The 23,249-nt window shown below is 39.1% G+C and overlaps 1 protein-coding gene across 3 annotated transcripts in view; it reads left to right on the top strand.

Moving 5' to 3' along the window:
• LOC122564409 (uridine phosphorylase 1-like) overlaps nucleotides 1-23,249 on the top strand; it is a 117,743-nt gene that overhangs the window by 43,382 nt on the left and 51,112 nt on the right. For 2 of the 3 annotated variants that reach the window (XM_043719222.2, XM_043719223.2), the window contains exons 4-6: nucleotides 7,296-7,355; nucleotides 14,584-14,701; nucleotides 18,116-18,274. In XM_043719222.2, coding sequence (XP_043575157.1) covers nucleotides 7,296-7,355; nucleotides 14,584-14,701; nucleotides 18,116-18,274 — 337 coding nt within the window. The remainder of the gene's footprint in view (nucleotides 1-7,295; nucleotides 7,356-14,583; nucleotides 14,702-18,115; nucleotides 18,275-23,249) is intronic. The other variant, XM_043719225.2, reaches the window with a different exon arrangement.

Below are 23,249 nucleotides of genomic sequence, written 5' to 3'. Positions count from 1 at the left end.
CTTCCAGCCACCAGGAATGTTTTTCCCTGTCTACACTAAACAGACCCTATTAATCTTTAATAAATACAAAGGAACTGTTTGTTTTGTGACACCTTATCGAATTTCTGTGGAAGTCAATGTTCACCACATTACACCACTGATCTCATTCAACTTCTTTGTTATATCTTCAAAAAATCTCACCGTTGTTAGTAAAGAAACATTTGCATTACCAACTCCTTTCCAATATATGAAGTTCTACCATGAAATGTTTGGCATTGTTTCTGAATCAGATTTGGTTAAATTTCATGAAGTGTACAAATATCAGTTGAAGATTACTGAACTATTCAGATTGTCATTTCTTCATTTTTAGAATACTGATAATGCTGACATTTTGTTTCCTACTCCTGTTCACAGTGGGGAGAGTGGTGACAGAGCACTTTGAGGCAACTGGGTATCCTGCTAGGCGAGATATGATGGTAGATGGAAAGTGGCTGGCATTTGAAGAATTAATTTGCAATAAATATACATACCTCTGCTTCTCCATGGCTCATTTGATATTTTGGAGCTTGTCAAAAAGTTGGATGTTGTGTTTCTCACGTTTTAACAGTGACTACAATTCAGAAATACTTAATTGGTTCCGAGATGAGGTAGTCTCATGGTCCTGCTAATTAAATACTTACCTTGATTTCTTTATGGTGCAAAAACTTCACAGAAAAAGTTATTTTAACTAACTGGTGGCGAATACGAGGAACTCAAGATATTTTGGATTAAAGAGACTTACAGTGATACCAAAAAGAGAATAAATCTGAGGATTGGGAGTATTTTAGAATTCAGTACACAAAGACCAAGACAATTACAAGGAAAGAGAAAGAGAATATTGGAGTGACGAGCATGAAGGAAGATTGTCAATATTCTACATCATATATAAAAAAGAAGGGATTAATGAAAGTAAGCATTGTCATTTTAGAAGCAGAAACAAGTGAAATTATAATGGAAGAAAGGAAATGGCCATTAAATAAGTCAATCCATCCTCACAGCAGCAGAAGCAAGGAACTTTCCAGAAATAATAGTGAATCAAGTGTACAGCGAGATTGCAGAAGTTAAATTCTAATTAAAAAAAACTGGATAAATTATTAGGAATAACTTGCAACAAATTGCATGAAAATCTGCATCTGTGGCCAGAATTTTCCCGTCTGGAATTAGAGAATGGTGGTGAATCAGTTTCATGGTATCATTTCTCCAGGACTCAGGATTAGTATTCTTGCATAACTGTGTGCTGCTCAGCTCATTATTTTTGCAAGTGAGATGTTGGCCAAGTTACTTGAGATGGAGGCCTTGCCACAGTTGGGCCTTTCTAGTTTCCATGTTCTGGCCCACTGACACCATCTCAGATGCTGCAAGCCAGTAACTGCCCTTCATACTGTGGCGCTTGCCCCAAAACTCTCAACTGATGCCATTGAAGAAAGATGCTGCTGGACAGGGTGGTGGAGAGAAAGCCAGATGTCTTCCTGGCTGACTCCAACAGGAGGCCTCCCCAACAGGCTCTCACAACATGGGCAGATTTAGTAACACAGCTGAGTGCTGTGTTTATCATCAGAAGGGGTGGCCAGCACTACAGGAAGAAGGTCAGTGATCTCCTATGCTCAATAGGGTATGTGGCTCCATATTATCTCTGTTGCCTCATAGTTATAGGGCCTTCACTCATTCTAACAAATGCATTTCACCGAGGCTGATGGACTAAAACTCTCAGCATCACATGCCATTCAAAGGCTCTTGCCCATCTCATCCTCTGCAATGATCAACCCTTCAAGCACCCTGTACTTTCTGTTCACTCAAGGATAACTCACCACCTCTAATGCTGGTGACCACTAAAAAGCTGGTCCTCAACTAGGTATATTCAAGCATATTAAAGCAACGTTGTAGTGCTGTACATTCTGAAACACTGAAAGGATTGAAATGAAGAGTTATAAGGAACTTGCTCAAGATTCGCGCCAATCTGGTGACTCTTATGAGAGACTGAATTGCAGATGGACTTAACTATCACATCCTCACTGATGGTTTTAGAGCTGATCAACATTAACATCATGCCATGTTAATACACTTGCTCATTTCTGTTTTATCCCTAAAGCTGATGCAGGGCTGATTATGCATAGCCACTGTAGTCTGTGTTTCGCTGAAGACCAACTGTACACTTTAACATGAAAAATAAAACATTTAATGTGCAAGAAAAAAAGTGAAGCCAATCTGGTGCAGACTCTATCAAGTATTTGCCATCACAGCTCTATTAGAGGAGAGTCATGATTTGGAGATGCCGGTGTTGGACTGGGGTGTACAAAGTTAAAAATCACACAACACTAGGTTATAGTCCAACAGATTTTGGCTAGCTTTCGAAGCAGTGAAAGGAGGTAGCAGTCATGATTTGTTAAGAAACCCTGAGGTTTTTGACTTATCAAATACACAATGGCAACCAAGTCTCTGTATTCCATTGAGAATAGACTTTTGTCAGTATGCCTCCAATGAAATGCTGTCTCATGTTCCTCCCATTCCTCATGTTCCCTCTTGTATCAACTCCTGATGACCTTTCACTCTCCTTTCCATACTGCCCCCTCCTCCATTTCACTAGAATACCTTTACATTACAATTAGTGTGCCTGTTTTACCTCCAGACTCCATGACTCCTAAGGTTCCCATACCTGTGCTGACCCTATACCCTCTGCAAAGACTGAGTAACCAGTAAACTGTTTGACACCTCCCCCACTCCCTCCCTTTGGTTCCACCTTATTATCTCCAATTGCCTCTGCCAGTGTTACTATTCCATCAACAAGCCAGTATATGAGGACCACTCCCAGAATTGAGTTGTCTGTTTTATCCTGGATGCTGCGATCAACCCCCTTTCAGCAACCTAACCCCCATGACTGACTGTGGCTCACCCATTGAAATGACTTGGTAGGATAGCCTCGACTGACTATGGCCCATATTGCAGACTTACCTCTCAATGACATTCTAACAATGGCCTACTTGTAATCCTCAGACTGCTTACTTGATCTCGAGAATCAATCCCTGGATTCCAATAGCTTAGACCACAGGACTCATATAGGCCAAGTGTCTGAGTGACTGGGGTTAACCCCTGGGCTGAAATTGGAATATCCCTTTGGCTGACCTTGGCAGTATTGCCTGATTGACTGGAACTTGGTCTCAGCCCATACATATACTCATCCTCTTTGACTTTCACACATTGCCAGTTTTTCAAGGACATGAGTATGTCTCCTGCATAAATGGCTAGATATTGCTGTAGCACCATTTCTGTGCAGCAACATGTCCACTCTACCTCTGACTGAAATGTTTACTCTTCAGTGCTCCTCAATGAAATTCTGTACCCACCATCTAAAGTGCATTTCTGTCGATGGCAAGATTCTGATTTATTTGGTATCTTGGACTGCATAACTAGAGGTATATAGTATGAAAGCAGGATGTTTTGCTGAAACTTTACAAAGTTCTGGTTAGGGAGCAGATAAAGTACTGCATCCAATGCTGATCACCAAATTTTTGAAAGGATGTGGAGAGGGTACACTGGAGATTTACCAGAATAGTTCCAGGGATGAGGGACGTTAACTACAAAATTTGATTGGAAAAGTTGGTGTTCTTCTTGAAGCAAAGGAGTTTGAGGAGAGATTGCATAAGGGTGCAAGTGACAGGTTCAGAAAATGTGGACAATGAAAAACTGTTTCCATTAATTGATGACATTAGGGTTAGGGAACACAGATTTAAAAGAGGCAACAGATTTGGTGGAATGTGAAGGAGGTCTTTTTAAACAGCAAAGAGTAATGACCTAGAAGGTCTCTCCTTATGGAGGTTGGTGGAAGCAGAGAAGATTAATGTTTTCAAAAGGAAATTAGGTAGAAACTTGAAGGAAATAGACTTGCAGAACTATGAGGATGGACTTGGATGGAGCTCACTTGGATTTTTGAGAACTGGCTTGGATAAAATGCCTCTTTCAGTGTTGTTATGAGTTATGGTTATTTCAATTTGGATTCATTTATGGGAACTGTGAATTGGAAATTTTACAATAAGCAGTTGTAAACTCACTAAAGATCACATTCTCCCTGAGTGTTGATGCTGGAAATTCTCCACATACAGTTCGTAAACAGGAACACTTGTCATTGGGGAAAGCAGATTCCCACTCATCTCATGTGTTTGATACATTTCCATTAACCTTTTGATTTTTATTACAGTGCCCTACGAGGGCTGTCAAAACTGTAAGTGGTTTACATTTAAAAGAGTAGAGTGCTTATTATTCAAAACAGACAGCCTCAAAATATCATCCAATCCATATGCTCAGGAGAAGGTCATGAGCTCGAGACTACCACAGATGTTTGAGCATGCAATTGACATTAAACTTCAGTGAAGTAGTCAGAGGTTTGCTACTCAGAGCTGTCATTTTTAAATAAAGCTTTAAACTGAGGCCCTATGTGTCTTCTCGAGTGGCCATAATCTCATTACATTATTCAAGAAGGAAAAGAGGAATTCTTTCAGTTGCCAGGCTAATTTTTATTCCCATAACCAAGTACAAACAAATTATGACATCGTTTATGAGATCTTGCTGTGCAAATTGGTTGATGTTTTTCTTTGCATGACAATTGAGTCTTCAAAAGTACTTTCTTGGCTGTAAAGTACATTTTGGTATCATGGAATCAGAAAAAAAGTGCTGCATTAGTCTAAATTCTTTCTTTTCTTCAGTTTCCCAGTGGTCAGCAATTGTAGTCTTTCATCTGGTCAACATGATTTCATTACTTGTGCACTTAATTTCTTCGTATTTTTAACTATCATTGAATACCAAAACATTGTATAGCATTGTATCATGGCAACATCTTTTGTTTTGACAAGCTAAAAGAAAGGGAAGACATGGAAGTTCACAATTTGAAGGTGTTGAACTCAATATTAAACCCAGATTGAGTACTAATCCCTGTAGAACACCACTGCTCATAGAGCTCCAATCCAAAAGGCAACTTTCCATTACCACCCACTGACTCCTACCATCAAGCCAAATTTTGTATCCAATTGGTAATATCTCTCTGAATCCCATGTGATCTAACTTTACTAAATAGACCACCACATGGAATCCTGTCAAAGGCTTTACTAAAGTCCGCGTAAGCAACATCAACCAGTTTGCTCTCATCAATTTGTTTGTTAACTTCCTCAAAAAACACAACCAACTTTGAGAGACGCGATTTCCCACACATAAAGCCATGCTGACTATCCTTAATCAGGCCTTGCCTCTCCAAATGCAAGTTAATCCTATTTTTCAGAATCACCTCCAACAACATAGAATGCCCTGCCTGCAACAGTAGTAGACTCACTAACATTAAGGGCATTTAAATTGGATAAACATATGGATGATAATGGAATGGTGTAGGTTAGATGGGCTTTAGATGTATTTCACAGGTCGGCGCAACATCAGGGGCTGAAGGACCTGTACTGCGCTGTAATGTTCGATGTTCTGTTCCAAGATCACTGTGACAGAGCATTGGTATAATTTCTGGATTAAAACATCAGTTCTTGTAGAGGCTATGTCTAATACATTCACTGTTATCAAAACCCTTGCTCATAATCATGTCCAATTCTATTTAGCTAATTTTACTGTAACTCACATCTTCAGGAATCCAAAGCGACTAAGTTCCTCAATGAGGTTTTCAGTTATTATACATACTTTTAATCAAATTCCCTTGCTCCCCACAGACCAATGATTATCTATTAATCATATGAATAGTTCTTTTAAATATAGAAATAGCAATTTAATTTAGTGCTAATTTCAATATTTTATTCTTGCAGCAGTTCATTATGATGTAGTCTGGCTCAAGCTGCCATTCAGCTGCTGAAGTTAATGATTGCAATTTGCATTTTGGCAGGAAGAGGAGCTAGATATTGCTTAAATGGATAAAGACTGCAAAAAGCTATGGAACAGACACATTTGGGAGTCCTCATCTGTGAAAATAACTAGCATCCAAGCTCATTGGGAGTTTTGGGTTTTATTTCAAAGGAAATGGACGATAAGAACAGGGAAGTTTTTGTGTACTAGTCAGACCACAGCTGGGTGGACAGTTTAGAGGCTCCCTTATCTAAGGAAAGGTATGTTGGCATTGGAGGCCATCCAAAGTAGGTTAACTAGGCTGATACCAGGTATGAAGGGACTGTTTTATGATGTGAGGTTGAGATGAATGGGTCTGTTCTCATTGGAATATAGAAGAATGAATTAATAAAATATACAAGATTTGTAGAGGACTTGACAGGGTATATGCGATAGGACTAAAGGATTTTAAAATGAAGGAATCTTTGTAAATTGATAGGTCATTATTAAAAAAAGGGAGATGTATGATGATACTATGGCTTTTAAAGGTATATTTGTTCTTTTTTTAATGAAGAAAGGTTGAGACAGAGGTGATGAGCAGTCTGCTCCAATGTAATAAAGTAAATAGCTTTGAGACCTAAGGGCATTTTTAAAAAGTTGGACCAATAAAAGTAGCCTGAATGGGTGGAGTCAGGCTCCGAAAGAACCAGGGTTTTGGTTTAACCTTTAGTACTTTCTAGGATTTGGAAGCTGTTCCATTTCTCTGCCACAGACATTCCTCCAGATGTTTTTTTCTCCTGGCTGGAGAATTGCATGTGAGACAATCTATTTTACTGAATTTGCCTTTGCCAAGAGTGTGTGGGATGTTACTATATTGGAATAGTTCCTGTTTAGTAGTTAAGCATTATTATTCTATTAAGTTTTACAACAGAATTACCAATTCTTCTATCTTTTGTTTGTATTTTAACTGTAGAGTAAGAATAAAGTGTGTTTTGCTTAATGCCAAGTTATATAACTAATCGTATTACATCTGGAACACAGCACATTGCACTTGCCTTTAAATAAGAAAAAGTTAGGGTCGAGGCTATCCCCTTGATATATTTGAAGGGGTTTGTTTTGGTCCATAACAGGGAGTCCAAATTGATAAAATAAACTTACATGATTACATGATTTTGGGCCCGAAATACCTGCAAAACAGCATTTGATCATGAGATTTACTTGTATTAATTGTGTCCAAGTCATGTACACATGGCCCTGATACACTTTGTGTGTTTAGTCCTTTTTATACTTTCATCCATGGTTCAACTGCACTCCTAGTGCAGAGTTTTGCCTACCTCAGGGATGGCTTCAAACAGACCTTGAAGCTACATCCCTCATTTAAAATTTGCTCTTTGATCTGATGAAATGAATAGATTTTACAACCTTCCAGGGTTGACTGAATGCTTTTAAACTATTGTGTCTCTTAATACCAGAGATAAAACATCTCCATCTGCAAAGATTGAACCATCATGCTTCCAGTCATTTTTAACCAAGTAAGTTCACCTGTTTATGATCTTACTTTTTTGAAAATTGGGACTATGTTTACTAAAGAGGGTAAAGGTCATAAACCCCAACCTGGTATTAATTGTATTTACTTCTTAGCTGCTTTTATTCGTTTCTCAACCAGGACTCTATTTTCTGTACTTAAGAGTTTGATTCCTAAAACTAAAAATTATTTTCTGAAATACATGAAGTACAAACTAAATATTCAAACAATTCCTTTTTCTATCCATTTGTTCCTTTGTTTTAGCTCTTCTTTCCTTCCCTCTTTTATTTCCTTTATGCTTTCCCTTAATTTCCTGTTTTCTTTTTCCTTTCATTTTTACTTCTTTCTATCTAAGCTTCTAGCATCCAACCTGCCAATGACAGTATGGAATTTTGTGCATAGTTTTTAACTCTACTGTCAAAGTGCTTTTATACCAAAGCCAAGCTGTTTTTAAATGATTGCTGGGTATTTCACCCCATTAGTTGGAAGGTCATATGTTGTAAACTTGTAATGAAGGCATTTGATGGCCAACCTGCAGGATTTGTTTGGGACCAGTTGTATGTTCCTTGGACTGCAATGCAATGTTCTCAGCCTCATTGAGCTCAGTTTGATAAATGTTTAAGTACACACTCAGCCTCTGTGGTAAATTTGTTTAAATCCTGTTTTCTGTGGATATGCTCAGTACTTTGGGACATTATCTGTCATTTAGATTAATTTATTTTCTCGGACCCTGCAGCAGTTTAGCTTCGCTATTTGTAACTACATTGCATGAAATCTTTATTCTAATGATGCTACACATTAAGTCTAGTACCTCCAGTAGGCAAAATTGAATTGCATTGGAAAATAACTCAAGGCATCTTCACCTTTAATTACTTGTTTTAACGATAATTAAGAACTTGTGTGGTAAGCATTTGCTCTGCATTGACACTAATCACACCAAGTCATTTGTTTTTATTTGGTGCTTTCACCTTCATGTTTAGGTGATTTGCAGGAATATGCTAAAGTAGAAGAAGCTAAGCCAAAAAATTGGATCTTAGGAGGTCAAAAACTAGATTAAAAATGAGTGCTGAGAATGGTCTTAAAAGAGAAATTTCTCTGAGAAGCGTAATGAAGGGATTCCAGAACCATTGGCTCTCAATGGCTGAAGGCATGGCTGTTAATGGAAAAACAATAAAGGAATGTTCAAGAGACCAAGGCCAGAGTAACTAAGCATTTTTATGAATCATAGACTTAGAGGTATCTATAGAGATAAAAGAAGAATCAAACCATTAGTTATTTAAACATAGCTACGACAATTTTTGTTTGCTTTGTTTGTTTGATGTATTGGTATCACATTTAGTGAGTTACAGTGAAAAGTGTTGTTTTGCATGCTATACAGGCAGCTCATACCATACAAAGTGCATCAGGAACACAGAGCAGAGTGCAGAATACAGTGTTACATACAGCTGCAGAGCTGGTGCAGAGAGAGAGATCAGAATTAACATTTGAGAGGTCCATTCATACTGTGGGATTGAATAAACATTGAGAATGTGACTAAATGGAACCAGATAGGGGAAGCATAGAGTTTTAGCGAAGTTAAAGTTTATCAAAGGTAAAAGATCAGAACTGGCCAAGACAGCATTAGAAAGAGACCAGAGGTGATAGTGACATGGATGAGGGATCCAGCAGTAAATGAGCTGAACCAGAACAGATAATAAGTAATCTTGATGATGGTGTTGAAAAATAAAAGGAGCTTGAGGGCGAAGATGAAGACGTTGTCAACTGTTTATTTTTTCCATGTTTAATTGGAAGATATCACAACTTATTGGAACAAGCAATTTAACAACATGAGGCAGTCGAGGAAAAAGGAAAGCTTGACCTTGTCTGTGCACAAACAGAAGCTGAATGCATGCATCTGCATGATGTTGTCAAGGAGCAGTATGTAACTGTGGACAGATTATTTCACACAGTGCCAACATGTTTTAAGAAATTTTAGAATATCTGAATAATTAATTGTAAGACTGCAAGATCTACACTTTACCAAGTCAAGGACATCACCAAACACTAAAGTCCATTAGAAACTCTGTTGGTCATAATTCTTCTGAGGTTAGTGATGACTTGACATACGATGTGTGTATTAGTTGTTCTTGTAGATTTTTGTCTCCAGATATTCTTGCTAAATATTCATCCCCATTATTATCTAGCTCTGTGAAGTCCAGGGAACAGATTCTATTCCTTTGCTCCATAAGCTAATATATCATTTGAAAGATGTCTTCAGTATAACGTGGATTCGCCTGTCACTGCACCCAGGCATAATTGACAAGGGCACATATTTGGTCAGTTTCAAATGATCCTTTGCCAAAGCTGTGCTGACTCCTTGAGGTCTATTGTCACACTAATTTTGAAAGAAAACTCTGTGTATCTCTTTTACATCCATTGGCACAAGTGGAATTTTTTCTCTTGATTGCTAATTATAAAAAGGCATAATAAGTTCTTCCAAACAAAATTTTATAATAGTCTTTTAGGAAAGCTTTGAACATCTATCACAATAGCTCTCTCATATATGAGTTAAAATTATGTTAACATGTGGTAGACTTGGATGCATAATGGTATATGAAGTCAGTTAAACATTGTCAGTGGTGTCATCTTTCTGAGATATCTGTGTTCCTTTAACTCTAGCCTTTTGAGCATCCCTAATTTTAATTGCTCAATTACTGATGGTCATATCTTCAGCTGCCTATTCCCAAGCTCTAGAATAGCCTCCCCTCACTTCTACTCCTGTATACTTCCATTCCCCCTTTAAAACAATCCTCAAATCCTACAGCTTTGGGCAAGTTAATTCTTTTGGTATAAGTTTATAGAAAATTTATTGAAACAAAGAAAAAAACATAACTAAAAGTAAAAATTCTTATTACAAAGTATCAGAGTTCTCACAAAGAGGTTAGTGAAATATTTATTACTTCTATTGTTTGAGCGATGAATTTGCGTTTTTCTTTTAGCAACTAAGACCTTGTATTGATTTTGTCAATTAAATTGAAAAGTCAGGTAAAGAGAAAGCATGCAAATCAGATAAACTGTCATTGAATTCATTGGGAATATATCTTGGACATAGAAAATATCATATTATGGTAGCAATCTTTGGTGCAATCAAAATATCATTGAATCTTATAGAGAAGGTTTCACCGACAAATCCTTTGGCCATCCTTTAGGCATGTTGGAAAAAGAATATCTTTATTTATCTCTTGAAGATGCCATATTGGCAAAGGAAAGCCAAACTTGACATGAAGAACAGCATTTGAAACAGTAGAAACATTGAGATTTCAGTATTCCTGATGAAGGGCTAATGCATGAAACGTTGATTCTCCTGCTCCTTGGATGCTGCCTGACATGCGCTTTTCCAGTGCCACACCCTTCGACTCAGGTTTCAGTATTAGTATTACAGCAACAATCTAAGTAAACAATAAAATTTCAACAACTTTAAACAATTAAAGCTACCACAAAATAACAAAATGATTGTAATACAGGAAGGACCTGTACTTCCAACAATGACCAAAATCACGAAAATAACCACAAAACCTCAAATGCCTATCAATGATCAAACAATGCAACATTTGCCTACAATACTCCCAGCAGAAAAAAATAAACTTAGGATCAATGTTCGCTCTGTTATTTCTTCTGTGCAGAATTCCAATATCCAAACATGGCAACAACTAGAGGAAGCAGGAGCCATGCATTAACACTAATCAACACGTGCAAAACATCCCAGTAGCTGCTCAGTCACACAGGTTGGAGACAACATTATTTTGCAACCATTTGCTGAATCAGTGAATTGTTAGACGTGAAAAGCACAATTCCTACGATTTCAAACAACTTCTAGATTGGGCATCAAATAAAATGGAGAATGGGTCAGCATTGCAAATGTACAAATGTCACATGGAAGAACTACTTCATTTCTTCAGGGAAGCTAAAGATATTATTCAATGCTAATAATGGAGAAGTCTAACTACCACATAATTCTCATGCATTGTTGCAGTTACATCATTGCAAGTTTCTTCAATGAGTTTGATTATATCTCTGATCCAACAGAAGATCTCCAATCTCTCAATGGAGATAATGCAAAATTACCATTTTTACCTCAATTGTTTATATGTGGTCAAAGAATTTTCTGATCTAGGTGTCAAAACAGATGAATTATGTCAAAGACTTGGTGAGGTAGGAGAGATTAGGGAAGAATGTACAGTCAATGTAAAAAGAAGTAACCAAAGTAACTCATGTGAGAATTTTATAACAGTTTATAAACACAGTTGGTTCTGATATAACGCAATAGTTTGTTCTCATGTTATAAGGAAATTGTGCAATTGCCACCCCATTTAAATCAATGGGATCTGTATTGTATTATAGCCAAAACAGGTAAGGAAAGCCCCTGTTCTACAAATAACAGTCTAAATTCTTCAATCACGTTAAAGTCAATTTGCATTCAAATAAACGTGTGTTATGGTAGAATCAACTGCATTTTGATGAGGGGAAAAAGTTTAAGGATATTGTGTAAGGGCTTCAGGACTCTAAGAGGAATCTTGTGATGATATCACAGAACTGTAACCACGGAATATAAATCACAGGGTCAGGGGAAGTTAGCACACGCTACAGTAGATCAGACTACAACATGGATATGAACCCAAGACGAAGGTAAGATAGTGCTTACCTAATGTATTTCTTAGTCAGAGCCTGATATATCCATGATTAGCTTGTACAACAGTATTTAGTATTTATGTACAAAATACTTTGTCTTATTTTGAGGTCCAACCCCGACTTGGGCTTCTCCTGACAATTCTGTCTTGATTCTAAATTCATAATGCAGCATCAAAACCACACAACAAAAGAGCAAGTTCTAACCATACAGAATGTTTCCAGCAAGACTGAACTTTTGTGCTCTAGTGTCCACTGGCATTCTTCCTCTGGACAAAAGTGTATCAATTCAGTTGGTGGATTTAGAACACAAAAGACAGCCATATATTTTGTGAAAGGTATTGTCTTTTACATTAATCGTTAAAAAGCACAAGTAAAGAGGAATGCAGGGGTACTGGCTGCAAGGAACAAATTACATTGTTTGAATAAAACAATAATTACTTGCATTCATACTAATACAGTACAATATCATAGCCATCTTTTAAGAGAATTTGTATTAATAAATGTACTTTCTGCTCTCTTCACAAATGTTGGATCATACAGCAGGTCTCTCAAACATATATGATTTCGACACCTTGCATCAAAACTTGTACAGAATTTGATGTGTCTGCAACTGGATGAAGTACAGTCCACTGTTGTTGAAGAAAGACAACAGGGCCTTAGAAAGAGTACAGATGATGTTTATTCAGAAAATACCAGGAGTAAGGGACTTGATTGGAGAACTGGAATTATTCTCCGTTGAGCAAAGCAAGTTAACAGGAGAACTAACTGTCTGAACTTTGCAGTAGTGATGACAATGATTTCTTTAGTGTTTGGCATCAATATTCCACTGTACCTTGCAACAATGTTTAGAGTCTGCACTTACGCAGGATAGCCTTGATGTTCTATGCTTTACACCTTGCTGTAACAAGCCTTGAAAAGATTACATCTACTTATATCTTTTGAAAGAGGTGCAGTTGAATTATTTAATGTGGTGGAGTATCTTCATAGTTGTTGCTAATTGCCATCACTGCCCCTGAAAATCTCATTTTACATTTGTGGAAAGTCATATTTCTCCTTAGATCCAAATATTCCTCGTGTATTTCAAAATAATTCCTTAAAGATTTTCAGCTGTGTTCATATTATTATCTTAAGATTTAACTTAAAGATTGGATAAATAAAAACAAAATGCTGTGAATTATAGAAATCCATAGTATAAATAGAAAATACTTGAAATACTCAGCAGGTCTGGCATTGTGTGACGTGAAAGAAACAGATGGTATAGGCCAAATGCTGACAAATGGGACTAGGTCAGATTGGGATGTTTGGTCAGCATGGATGAGTTGAACTGAAGGGTCTGTTTCCATGATGTATGACTCTATGACTCTACAACGCCTCTTCTAGGTTATCTTTGTCTATCTGATTTTTTCAAATCTATATGTCGATTAAAATATTCCGTGATCATTGCCAGATCTTTCCGACCATTTCCCATTATTTCTTCCTTTATACTCCATTTTAACTTGAGATTATTGTTAGGAGACACATACGTCTCTCCAGCAAGTGATTTTTTTTTGCTGTTATCATTTCTTATCTCTACCCAAACAGCTTCTACATCCTGGTTTCTTGAACTTAGATCATCCCTCTCCATTATGCGAATGACACGATTACTTAACAGAGCCACCCGTCCACCTGTTCCTAGCTTTCTGTGCTCTCTCTCTCTATCCAATACTCTTCCTGATTTAGGTTCAAACCTAAGTCATACTGAGCCGCGTCACAGTAATGGGTATCAGATCATATTTATTTCTATGTGTGCTGGAAGTTCATCTGTTCAGTTCTGAATACTGTGTGCATTCAGATACAGTCTCCATTTCTCCCCCTTTGTCATGTTTGTAATCTCTAACATTATCTGTTGACTTACTGTTTAGCGTTGTACACTGTATCCCTTCCTAGTATCACTGTCTGTTTAAAATTTCTCATATTAATACCCTTCTGTCTTGCCTAGCTTCTACCTCATTGAAGTATCACATTTTCCCAAATTGAATCCCTTGTCCCCAATATTCAGTTCAAAATCTTTTCTGCTTTCCTTGTTATGTGGTTCACTACAACACTCCTCCCCCCACTGTACATTTCAGATGTTGATGGTACCACAGTTACAGATCTCAGCCCGACAAATCACAACTACTTCACTTACGTCAGCCTTTGAGCAACCCATTCACTTCTGTAATCTCTTTTGCACTGTGTCAGTTTGCTTGCAACTCAGGTAATATTTATTACTTTTGAGGTTCTGCTGCTTAACTTGATAGCAATTCCTTGTACTGCCCATGCATAACCTTCACTTTGCTTATATCTTTGGTACCTACATGAATCATCGTGGCTGGATCCTCTCCTGCTCTCGATATTATTTATTTTTTAAAGCAATGAGAGCAGACAGCCTTTATGTATGCTGAATGATTTCACTTATAAATGTATTTTGGATCTTCAAGAATGACTGAAGTATGGTTACAATGAATTGCAAATAATGACTTTTACAGCTATTAAAACTAATCTTACTATATAAGAGCCTTGCAGTCAATAGCTCTTTCTCCTTGCAGACCAAAATGTGCTTATGTGTCAAACCCTTATCTTGAAACAATGAAAGAAGATGTTTTATATCACTTTGACCTTGGAACGAAAACGCACGATCTGCCTGCTATGTTTGGTGATGTCAAGGTAAGCTAGCAGAATGAAATCTTGACTGAATTTACTGGAAGGGACTAAGTCCTCATATCAGGTTCCAACTTGGGTTGTGTGATGGCAATGGCAGCATAGGATCTGGAAGTGGATTTTGTTTTCAGCATTTAATTAATGATTATCAGGCATGGCGGCTGGTCAATAGCAGGTGCTGAAGTTTCTGGCAACTCAAACCAGGTACCATATTTAATTGGCTGATAGCCTTCACAGCAAAATCATCATAAATAGGGTAAACTGGAAGGGAGACTGGTGAGAAACAGCTTGAGTTAGAGGAAGAGTGTGCTGTTGCTTCCGTGAATGTGCTCCTGCAGGCATGAATGGCACAGGGAGAGATTTTATTCTCAGTCAACATAAGGAAGAAGCCAGAAAGCCTCATACTGAGGGCATGATAATATGGCTACAGAGGAGGCCAGCAGCCTACAGAATACCTGCATAAACATGACTTGGCGTAGTTTAGCAAGATGAATTAAATTCCTGACAGGAAGCTGATAGCCCTGCATGCTATGAATGGAGCCAATGAAATGTGAGGCAAGATTGTCAAGCAATGCATCGGGTATGACTGTGCCCCAGCATCCTCAATGAAACGCAGAGTAATCTCACAGGAAGGCTCCTGGTCAGTCAGAGTTAATGCTGCAAGATACAAGGCTGCCATGCTGAGCTGAACCTTGTTTTATTTTGCTAAGTGCAAATTGCCTTGAGTCTTTTGGAGAAATTTTCACCAGAAGGCCTAGTGAGATTTCTTGACTTACCTCACGAAATGAGCCTTGTTAAGTACTCAATCCACATCTCTCATGCCTACTATGTGCCATTCCTGAAACAACTCACCGCTCACTGGGTAAATGCCAAAAGGCCATCATACTTGGTGCCCTCTCTATGTTCAAAGGCTGCTGTGAGGTTGGAAGAACACAGGCATTCACAAGCTGCCCTCCTGGATCAAGGTCAAAATCAGAACATATTGACCAAGTGTAAGATGGTCCAGCAACTCTCCAACAGGGACCTTGAAGTTCTAGTTGAGCATGGTGCAAAGGAGAGGAGCCTCTACCCAGAGCACCAACACAGCATGCTGCATGACCAGGCCTGACAGACCAGGCACCAGTTCATCTCACTGGTGCTGAGAAATGGCAGCAGTGCCAAAAGAAGGACCATGACCTTCTCCACTCTATAAAGTAAGTGCCACACTCATCTCTCTCTACCTTATACTCACTATATCTGTGCTACTGCACCCATCTCCAACCATCTACCACTCTCGTTATTGTATGTAACATCTTCAAGACTTCACTTGGTCTTGCCAGCGAGTGATGAAAGACTGGAGTTGGTTTGTCAGTGCTTGCTGTATTGACACATATGGAGACGGAAGCAGCAGAGCTTTTTCAGAGTTTACAGCTTCATGGAAATGGCCGTGATGCCTTCCAATAAGTAGCTAGCTAAGATCAATCCATGGCGAATGTTGAACATGGAGGTCCAGAGCAAGCATAGGACACATTACTGCAATTGATTGCTCCCTGCAACAGGAAATGCAGTAATGGTTCCCAATGCCAGTGCTGTTATTGCCTGGCTAACATGATCCATGCCCTCTTGTACATGACAATATTACCCACTTGATGGGGGATAGATTATTGACTGGAAAATTACACAAATATCTGCAAATGATCCTTAACATCACCCTGAAGCACCAAGGGAGAGAGGCACAATCACTTCCACCAAATAGGCCAATGGATGGTCACTATATCCTATCAACCTCATATTCTCCTCAGCTTTAGTACTGCTCTGAGATCATTGCCTGCAGGTTTTGTTTTTATTGCAGTGTCATTTCCATGAATTAAATTTTATTATGGTGAATGTTTTCAGCTGGGTAGGACCTTTGATGGCCATGAGCCTCATTTGTGTCCCTCTATGCCCTCCTCATCCATGTACCCTTTTTCACCACCGCCATTCCCTCTGTGTCTTACTGCCCTACTCCCTATAGCTTCAGCACTCCTTTTGTATTCCTCCTCCTCATTTTCTTTCTTCCCTTCTTGCTACACCCCCCCCCCTCCCCTTACTCGCTTCCTTTCCTACCATTTCCCACAAATGGAGCATCAGCAGAAATTTATAAAATTGTGAGGGGCATGGATAGAATAAGAGGCAAAGGCTTTTTCCCAGATTAGGGGAGCCAAAACTAGAAGGCATAGGTTCAAGGTGAGAGGGGAATGATTTAAAAGGGACTTAAGGGACAACTTTTTCATGCAGAAGGTGTGTATATGGAATGAGCTGCCAGATGAAGTGGTGGAGGTTGGTACAAGACATTTAAAAGGCATCTGGATGGGTGTATGAATAGGAAGGATTTAGAGGGATATAAGCCAAATGGTGGGAGAAAATGAGGACTGCAGATGCTGGAGATTAGAGCTGAAAATGTGTTGCTGGAAAAGCGTAGCAGGTCAGGCAGCATCCAAGGAGCAGGAGAATCGACGTTTTGGGCATGAGCCCTTCTTCAGGAATCAGGAGCCCTGAAGAAGGGCTCATGCCCGAAACATCGATTCTCCTGTTCCTTGGATGCTGCCTGACCTGCTGCGCTTTTCCAGCAACACATTTTCAGTATAGGCCAAATGCTGGCAACTGGGACTAGATTAATTTAGGATATTTTGTAGGCATGGACACGTTGGACTGAAGGGTCTGTGTCCATGCTATACAGCTTTATGACTCTATATCAGACCCATTGTTTAAAAAACAGTGTCTCTCAATCCTGTAATTGTGTTAAGGAGTTGGAGAGATATCTCCAAAAAATCACAAGCCAATCCATTGAACTATGCTGGCCCTTTGCAAGACTTCTGGTTTATCACTCTTTCATGCTTCTCAACCTCTTAGTGCTGCAATGCAATTGCTCGCAATGATTTTCACCCTCAGCTACCACACACCTCCTGCTGAACTGATGTGTCTTTGTAGCTGGTATGTTTGCAGAAGCTCTGTGGATTCCCTGTGCCATAAGTGCAACTTGAAATCCACCTTAAAATGTTAGCTAGTTGACTTCATAAAAAGTTCAGTTGCTTGCCTGCCACTGCTGTGCATATTTTAAACTTCATGGCCCAACCACTTCCAAGAAATTTCCATCAGGGAAGGAACATGCCAGTGCTTTGTTGCACGTCCCCCTGCAACTCTACTGGCCACCCTACCCCCTTGGCCAACTCCCATTCCCAGTAACTGGTAAAAATTACTCATTTCCCTTGAATATGTTTCTAACTATTTCCAAAAGCATTTATTGTTTTGATATTCGGAATTGAGGTTTATCTAGTTTTTTATAGATGACCAGCAATGCCAAGTATTGACAAGACATGTTTGCAATGAAAACAACATGTCTGAATTATCGAATTTATTTGTAGAATTAAAGATAAAAACAATGTCATTTTTTTGTGGCAGTTTATATGTGTAGGAGGAAGTTCATCGCGAATGAAAATTTTCAGTCAGTACATGAATGAGCTGTTGGGCCTTGGTCGTGCCACTGATGACATACCCAATATTTGTGCGCAAACCGACCGTTACAGTATGTACAAAGTGGGGCCTGTTCTTGCAGTCAGTGTAAGTAACTACAAAATGGAAGTAATTGTGCTGATGGATATATATGTATTGCCTAATTCTAACTGTTTATATAGACCATCATATTACTTGGGGCAATTAAAAAGATATATGATATTTTTGTGGATTTGAAATCTTCTACTTATTTGATTTAAAATAATTGAGGAGTATCTCTCCATCTGATACACATTTTCATAATTATTTTCCAAAATTTATTATTTATTACTTTGGTATTCAGAGGTAAAGGTTCCCTAGATCTTCTAGGTAACCAACAATGCCACGTTTTGGCAAGAAATGTTTATGATGAAAACAATGTACAATATATGATTTGAACATGAAAGTAGTTTACAGAATTGTGTGAAATCAAAATATGATATTGTTATGGACTACGCCAGACCACCCAAAACATTCATAAGCAGGCAGCCCCAGACCATAACTTTGCAATTTGTTTTGGTAAGTGTACAGTGAACATTACCCAGAGTGAGGTAGCTAGGTTGACTACCAGGTTTTAAAACAGACAAAAATTTATTCACAAGGTTACATAATTAAATACAAACAACAGAATAAAGAACCCCTACAGAAATTAGTCTATCCAAACTAGACTTAATTATGCTATTCCAAATATACACAACAGTCCCAAAAAGCAAACCCTCTTAAAACACAGTTAGAAAAATGGAACAGATGCTTACAGGTTGAAGCTAAAAGGGCAGAAAGAGAGAGTTTAGCAAACTGTTTCCACACAGCTCACTGTTGAACTCTTAACTAGTTCTGGACTGAACTGAACTGCCCAGCTGGAGAGCTGGCCACTCCCCTTTCTTTATACAGGTCACTTCTGAAATATGACCACTTTGGCCTGAAATCTCATCTTTTTATATATAATCAGAAAGGCCTCTCAATACCCTTTAATCTCTGTACCAAACTAGTCTAATCGGCACAGAGAGATGTTTACGACCCCTCTGAAAGAAATCAAGACACAATATCCTTGAGAAAAGGAACAGCTTTTAGAAAAAAGGGACCAGCTTTGTGACATGTCCCACCTTAAAAAAAATGAACCATCAATATCAAAGATGGCATCATTTATAAAATCCTTCAAAAACCTGGTTAGTAGTCTAAACACACATATACACTATACTAACTATAAACATGCAAATTTAGGCCGTGGTACACCCATCACCAAATGCATCAGCAGTCACATTTACATGACCTGCCACACGCCCAATTGTCAAATTGAGTGGCTGCAATAACAAGCTCCATCTAAACAGTCTGGCATTTTTGTCCTTAAATTTTGTCCACAAATGCCAATGGTTGTGAGCAGTGTATACGATTGTCTCAGGTGCATTGTTAGTAATATAGACAATGAAATGTTGTAATGCCAACACCTAGTTCAAAGTCTCTTTCTCCGCTGTTGAGTATTTCTGTTGATGAGTGTTCAACTTTCTGGAAAAATACCCCATTGGGTCATACTACTCCCTCATCATCGTCCTGCAGGAGCACTGCACTGACACCCACTGGCATCAATAGCCACCTTGAAAGGCTTTGTGTAATCTGGTGTGGCTAACACTGGGGCAGTGGCTAACACAGTTTTCAGGCTGTCAAATGCCTTTTGACAGTTTGCTGTCCACTGAAACTTCATGCACTTTTTTAACAATTCGGTGGAGTAGCTACACTGCTGAAGTTCGGCACAAACTTTCAGTAAAATCCACTCAATCCCAGGAATTGTAGTACTGTTCTTTTCAGCGGTGTGGGAAATTCTCCAATTGCTTTCATTTTCGCATCCTGCAGGGCCATTTGTCCATGTCCAATAACATGGCCTAGGAAGGTGACTTGGGCTTTGGCAAATTCACTTTTAGCCAGGTTTATCATCAAATCTGCCTTCTGAAGTCGATCGAACAAGTCCAATAAATGCTGTAAACGTTCCTTCCATGAGTGACTAAAAATCACCAAGTCATCAATACACACCACACAATTGGGTAGTCTGGCAATGACCCTATTAGTCAGTCTGGAGTGGCTGGAGCGTTTTTCAGAGTTTCCTCATTTCCCCTCCCTCACTTTACCCCAGTTCCAACCTTCCAGCTCAGCACATTTGAGCATATCCACAAGACACACTCTATGAGATTTTCTTTCATGTTTGGTGTCCTTATCAAGTAGTTCATCTCACTTAATTTTCTCTTGATTTGATAAAGTCCACTAAACCTGGCTTTTAAAGGTTCACCTGTCACTGGAAGTAATACCAATACATGATCCCCAATTGCAAAATTGCAAATTTGTGATTTCTTATTCATTTCCTATTTCATTGTATGCTGTGATCGTTTCAAATGCCTTCTAGCCAACTCTCCAGCTCTATTTAATCATTCTCTAAAATTTGACACATCGTCCAAATGGGTGGTCTTTGAATTCTGACTTATTAATTCCTCCTTTATCAATTTTAACGGTCCTCTTACATGAAGCCCAAATTTTAATTCAAATGGACTGAATTTGGTTGATTAATTTGGTGCATCTCTGATTGCAAAAAGTACAAACGGAGCTCCCTTATCCCAATTGCCTGGATAATCCAGACCATAAGCCCTCAACATGGTGTTAGTGTTTGATGACAACTCTCTCGTGCTCCTTGTGATTCTGGATGGTCCACAGTATGTTTGAATTGCTTTATTCCCAAGTTATCCATAACCTTCTTGAATAGTTTGGATGTGAAATTTGATCCTTGATCTGACTGGATCTGTACTGGTAGTTTGTATCTAGTAAAAGATTTAAATAATTCTTCTACAACCCTTTTAGCTGTGATGTTGCGTAATGGGATTGCCTCTGGAAATCTAGCCGATACATCCATTGTTGTTAATAAATACTTATTCCCACTTTTTGTTTGAGGCAGGGGGACCTACACAATCAATCAAGACTCTTGTGAAAGGTTCCTCAAATGCTGGAATAGGTATTAAAGGTGCAGGTTTTATTACTGCCTGTGGTTTTCCAATTGGCTAGCATGTATGACGCATCTGGCAAAATTCAGCTACATCCTTATGTAGTCCAGGCCAGTAAAAATATCTTTGTATTTTAGCCTGTGTTTTCCTCACCCTTAAATGACCTCCAAGTGGAAGCTCATGTGCCACCTGTATCACCTCCTTTCCATACTCTACTGGGAAAGCATGCCTACTGGTGAATCAGCGATATCATTAGCAAAGGCAAATTGTATTCCTGGAACTGAGAGTTTGTCCAGTACTCCAACCACAAATTCTCCACTCTTCTGTGGACTCTCTAGCCTCACTTTACATAATTGAGCACTTTTTGTCTCACAATGAATCCCTGTTACCAGTACCAGTACCTTTTCTGGCAGTAGTCCCTCAGGAGTACATATCTCCTCATCCTTCAGCTTTACAGACTGAGAGGATCCTGTGTCCCTTAATATGGTAACCTCCTTACCTACTGCTCCTGGTTTATGTGAATAAACTTTACCCTTGCATGTATATTTTTTAAGCACTCCCTCCTTAATCAACCTCTGATTATCTTGTACACTCTGAGGCAGTTGTCTAATTTCCCTTGTGCTATTTGTTACAAGTCCAACAAAACTTCCAGACTTGTCTGGTTTTCCTACATCTGCCTTTCTCCTAGCCCACCAACACTGTGATTTTGTGTGGCCCACTTTATTACAATGAAAACACTGGAGTTTTTTACCTTCTTTGTCCCCCTCAAGAGTTTCTTTTTTACCCTGTGGTAAGTTATCTTTATGATCTTCGCTGAGATCTACCTTTCCCTTTCCACATGAGGATTTCCTTTTTCCCCAATTTCTATCCCTCATGGACTGAAATTGATTCTGGAAGCCAAACCGTGTTTTATGGACCAGCTCATAATCATCAGCCACTTCAGCTGCCAACCTTGCCATTTTAACCCTCTGTATGGGCGGCACGGTGGCACAGTGGTTAGCACTGCTGCCTCGCAGCGCCAGAGATCCGGGTTCAATTCCCGCCTCAGGCGACTGACTGTGTGGAGTTTGCACGTTCTCCCCGTGTCTGCGTGGGTTTCCTCCGGGTGCTCCGGTTTCCTCCCACAGTCCAAAGATGTGCAGGTCAGGTGAATTGGCCATGCTAAATTGCCCGTAGTGTTGGGTAAGGGGTAAATGTAGGGGTATGGGTGGGTTACGCTTCGGCGGGTCGGTGTGGACTTGTTGGGCCGAAGGGCCTGTTTCCACACTGTAAAGTAATCTAATCTAATCGTCCACATGAGTTCACACTACTTCAGGCCGTGAATTTTAGAATTCCTCCAAATTAATTACCTCTCTAAGGACATCATAGTTTTGCTTGATTTTTAAAGCTCATATCCAACTATTGAAATTACGCAGTTTGATCCTTTCAAACTCAATATAGGTTTGACCAGGGTTCCTCCTTAGATTTGAATTAGAATCCCTACTGTGTGGAAACAGGCTCTTCAGCCCAACAAGTCCACACCAACCCTCCGAAGAGTATCCCACCCAGACTCATTCCCCTACATTTACCCCTGACTCATGCACCTAACCTACACATCGCTGAACACCATGGACAATATAGCACGGTCAATTCACCTCACCTGCACATCTTTGGACTATAAGAAGAAACCGGAGCACCTGGAGGAAATCCACGCAAACACGGCAGGAATGTGCAAACTCCACACAGACAATCACCCGACACTGGAATCAAACCTGGAACCCGTGAGGCAGCAGTGCTAATCACTGAGCCACAAACATTGTCCATTGGCTTCTGGTACAAGCTCATATGCAGTTAAAATGGCTTTTTTCACTTCCTCATACTCCCCAGATACCACCTCTGATAGTGATGCAAATACCTCACTAGCCCTACTTACAAGTTTCATTTGGATCAACAAAACCCACATTGCCACTGGCCACTGCATTTGTTAGCCAGTTTTTCAAATGAAATGAAAAAGGCTTCTACATCCTTCTCATCAAATTTAGAACATACTTAAACAGTTTCTCACTGGGTTTTTGACAACCAGG

The sequence above is a fragment of the Chiloscyllium plagiosum genome, unplaced genomic scaffold, assembly GCF_037043375.1.
Source record: "Chiloscyllium plagiosum isolate Xiang-an unplaced genomic scaffold, Cpla_swu_hap1 HiC_scaffold_34, whole genome shotgun sequence".
Taxonomy (NCBI): Eukaryota; Metazoa; Chordata; class Chondrichthyes; order Orectolobiformes; family Hemiscylliidae; genus Chiloscyllium; species Chiloscyllium plagiosum.
This window is presented reverse-complemented; position numbering and strand designations above follow the sequence as displayed.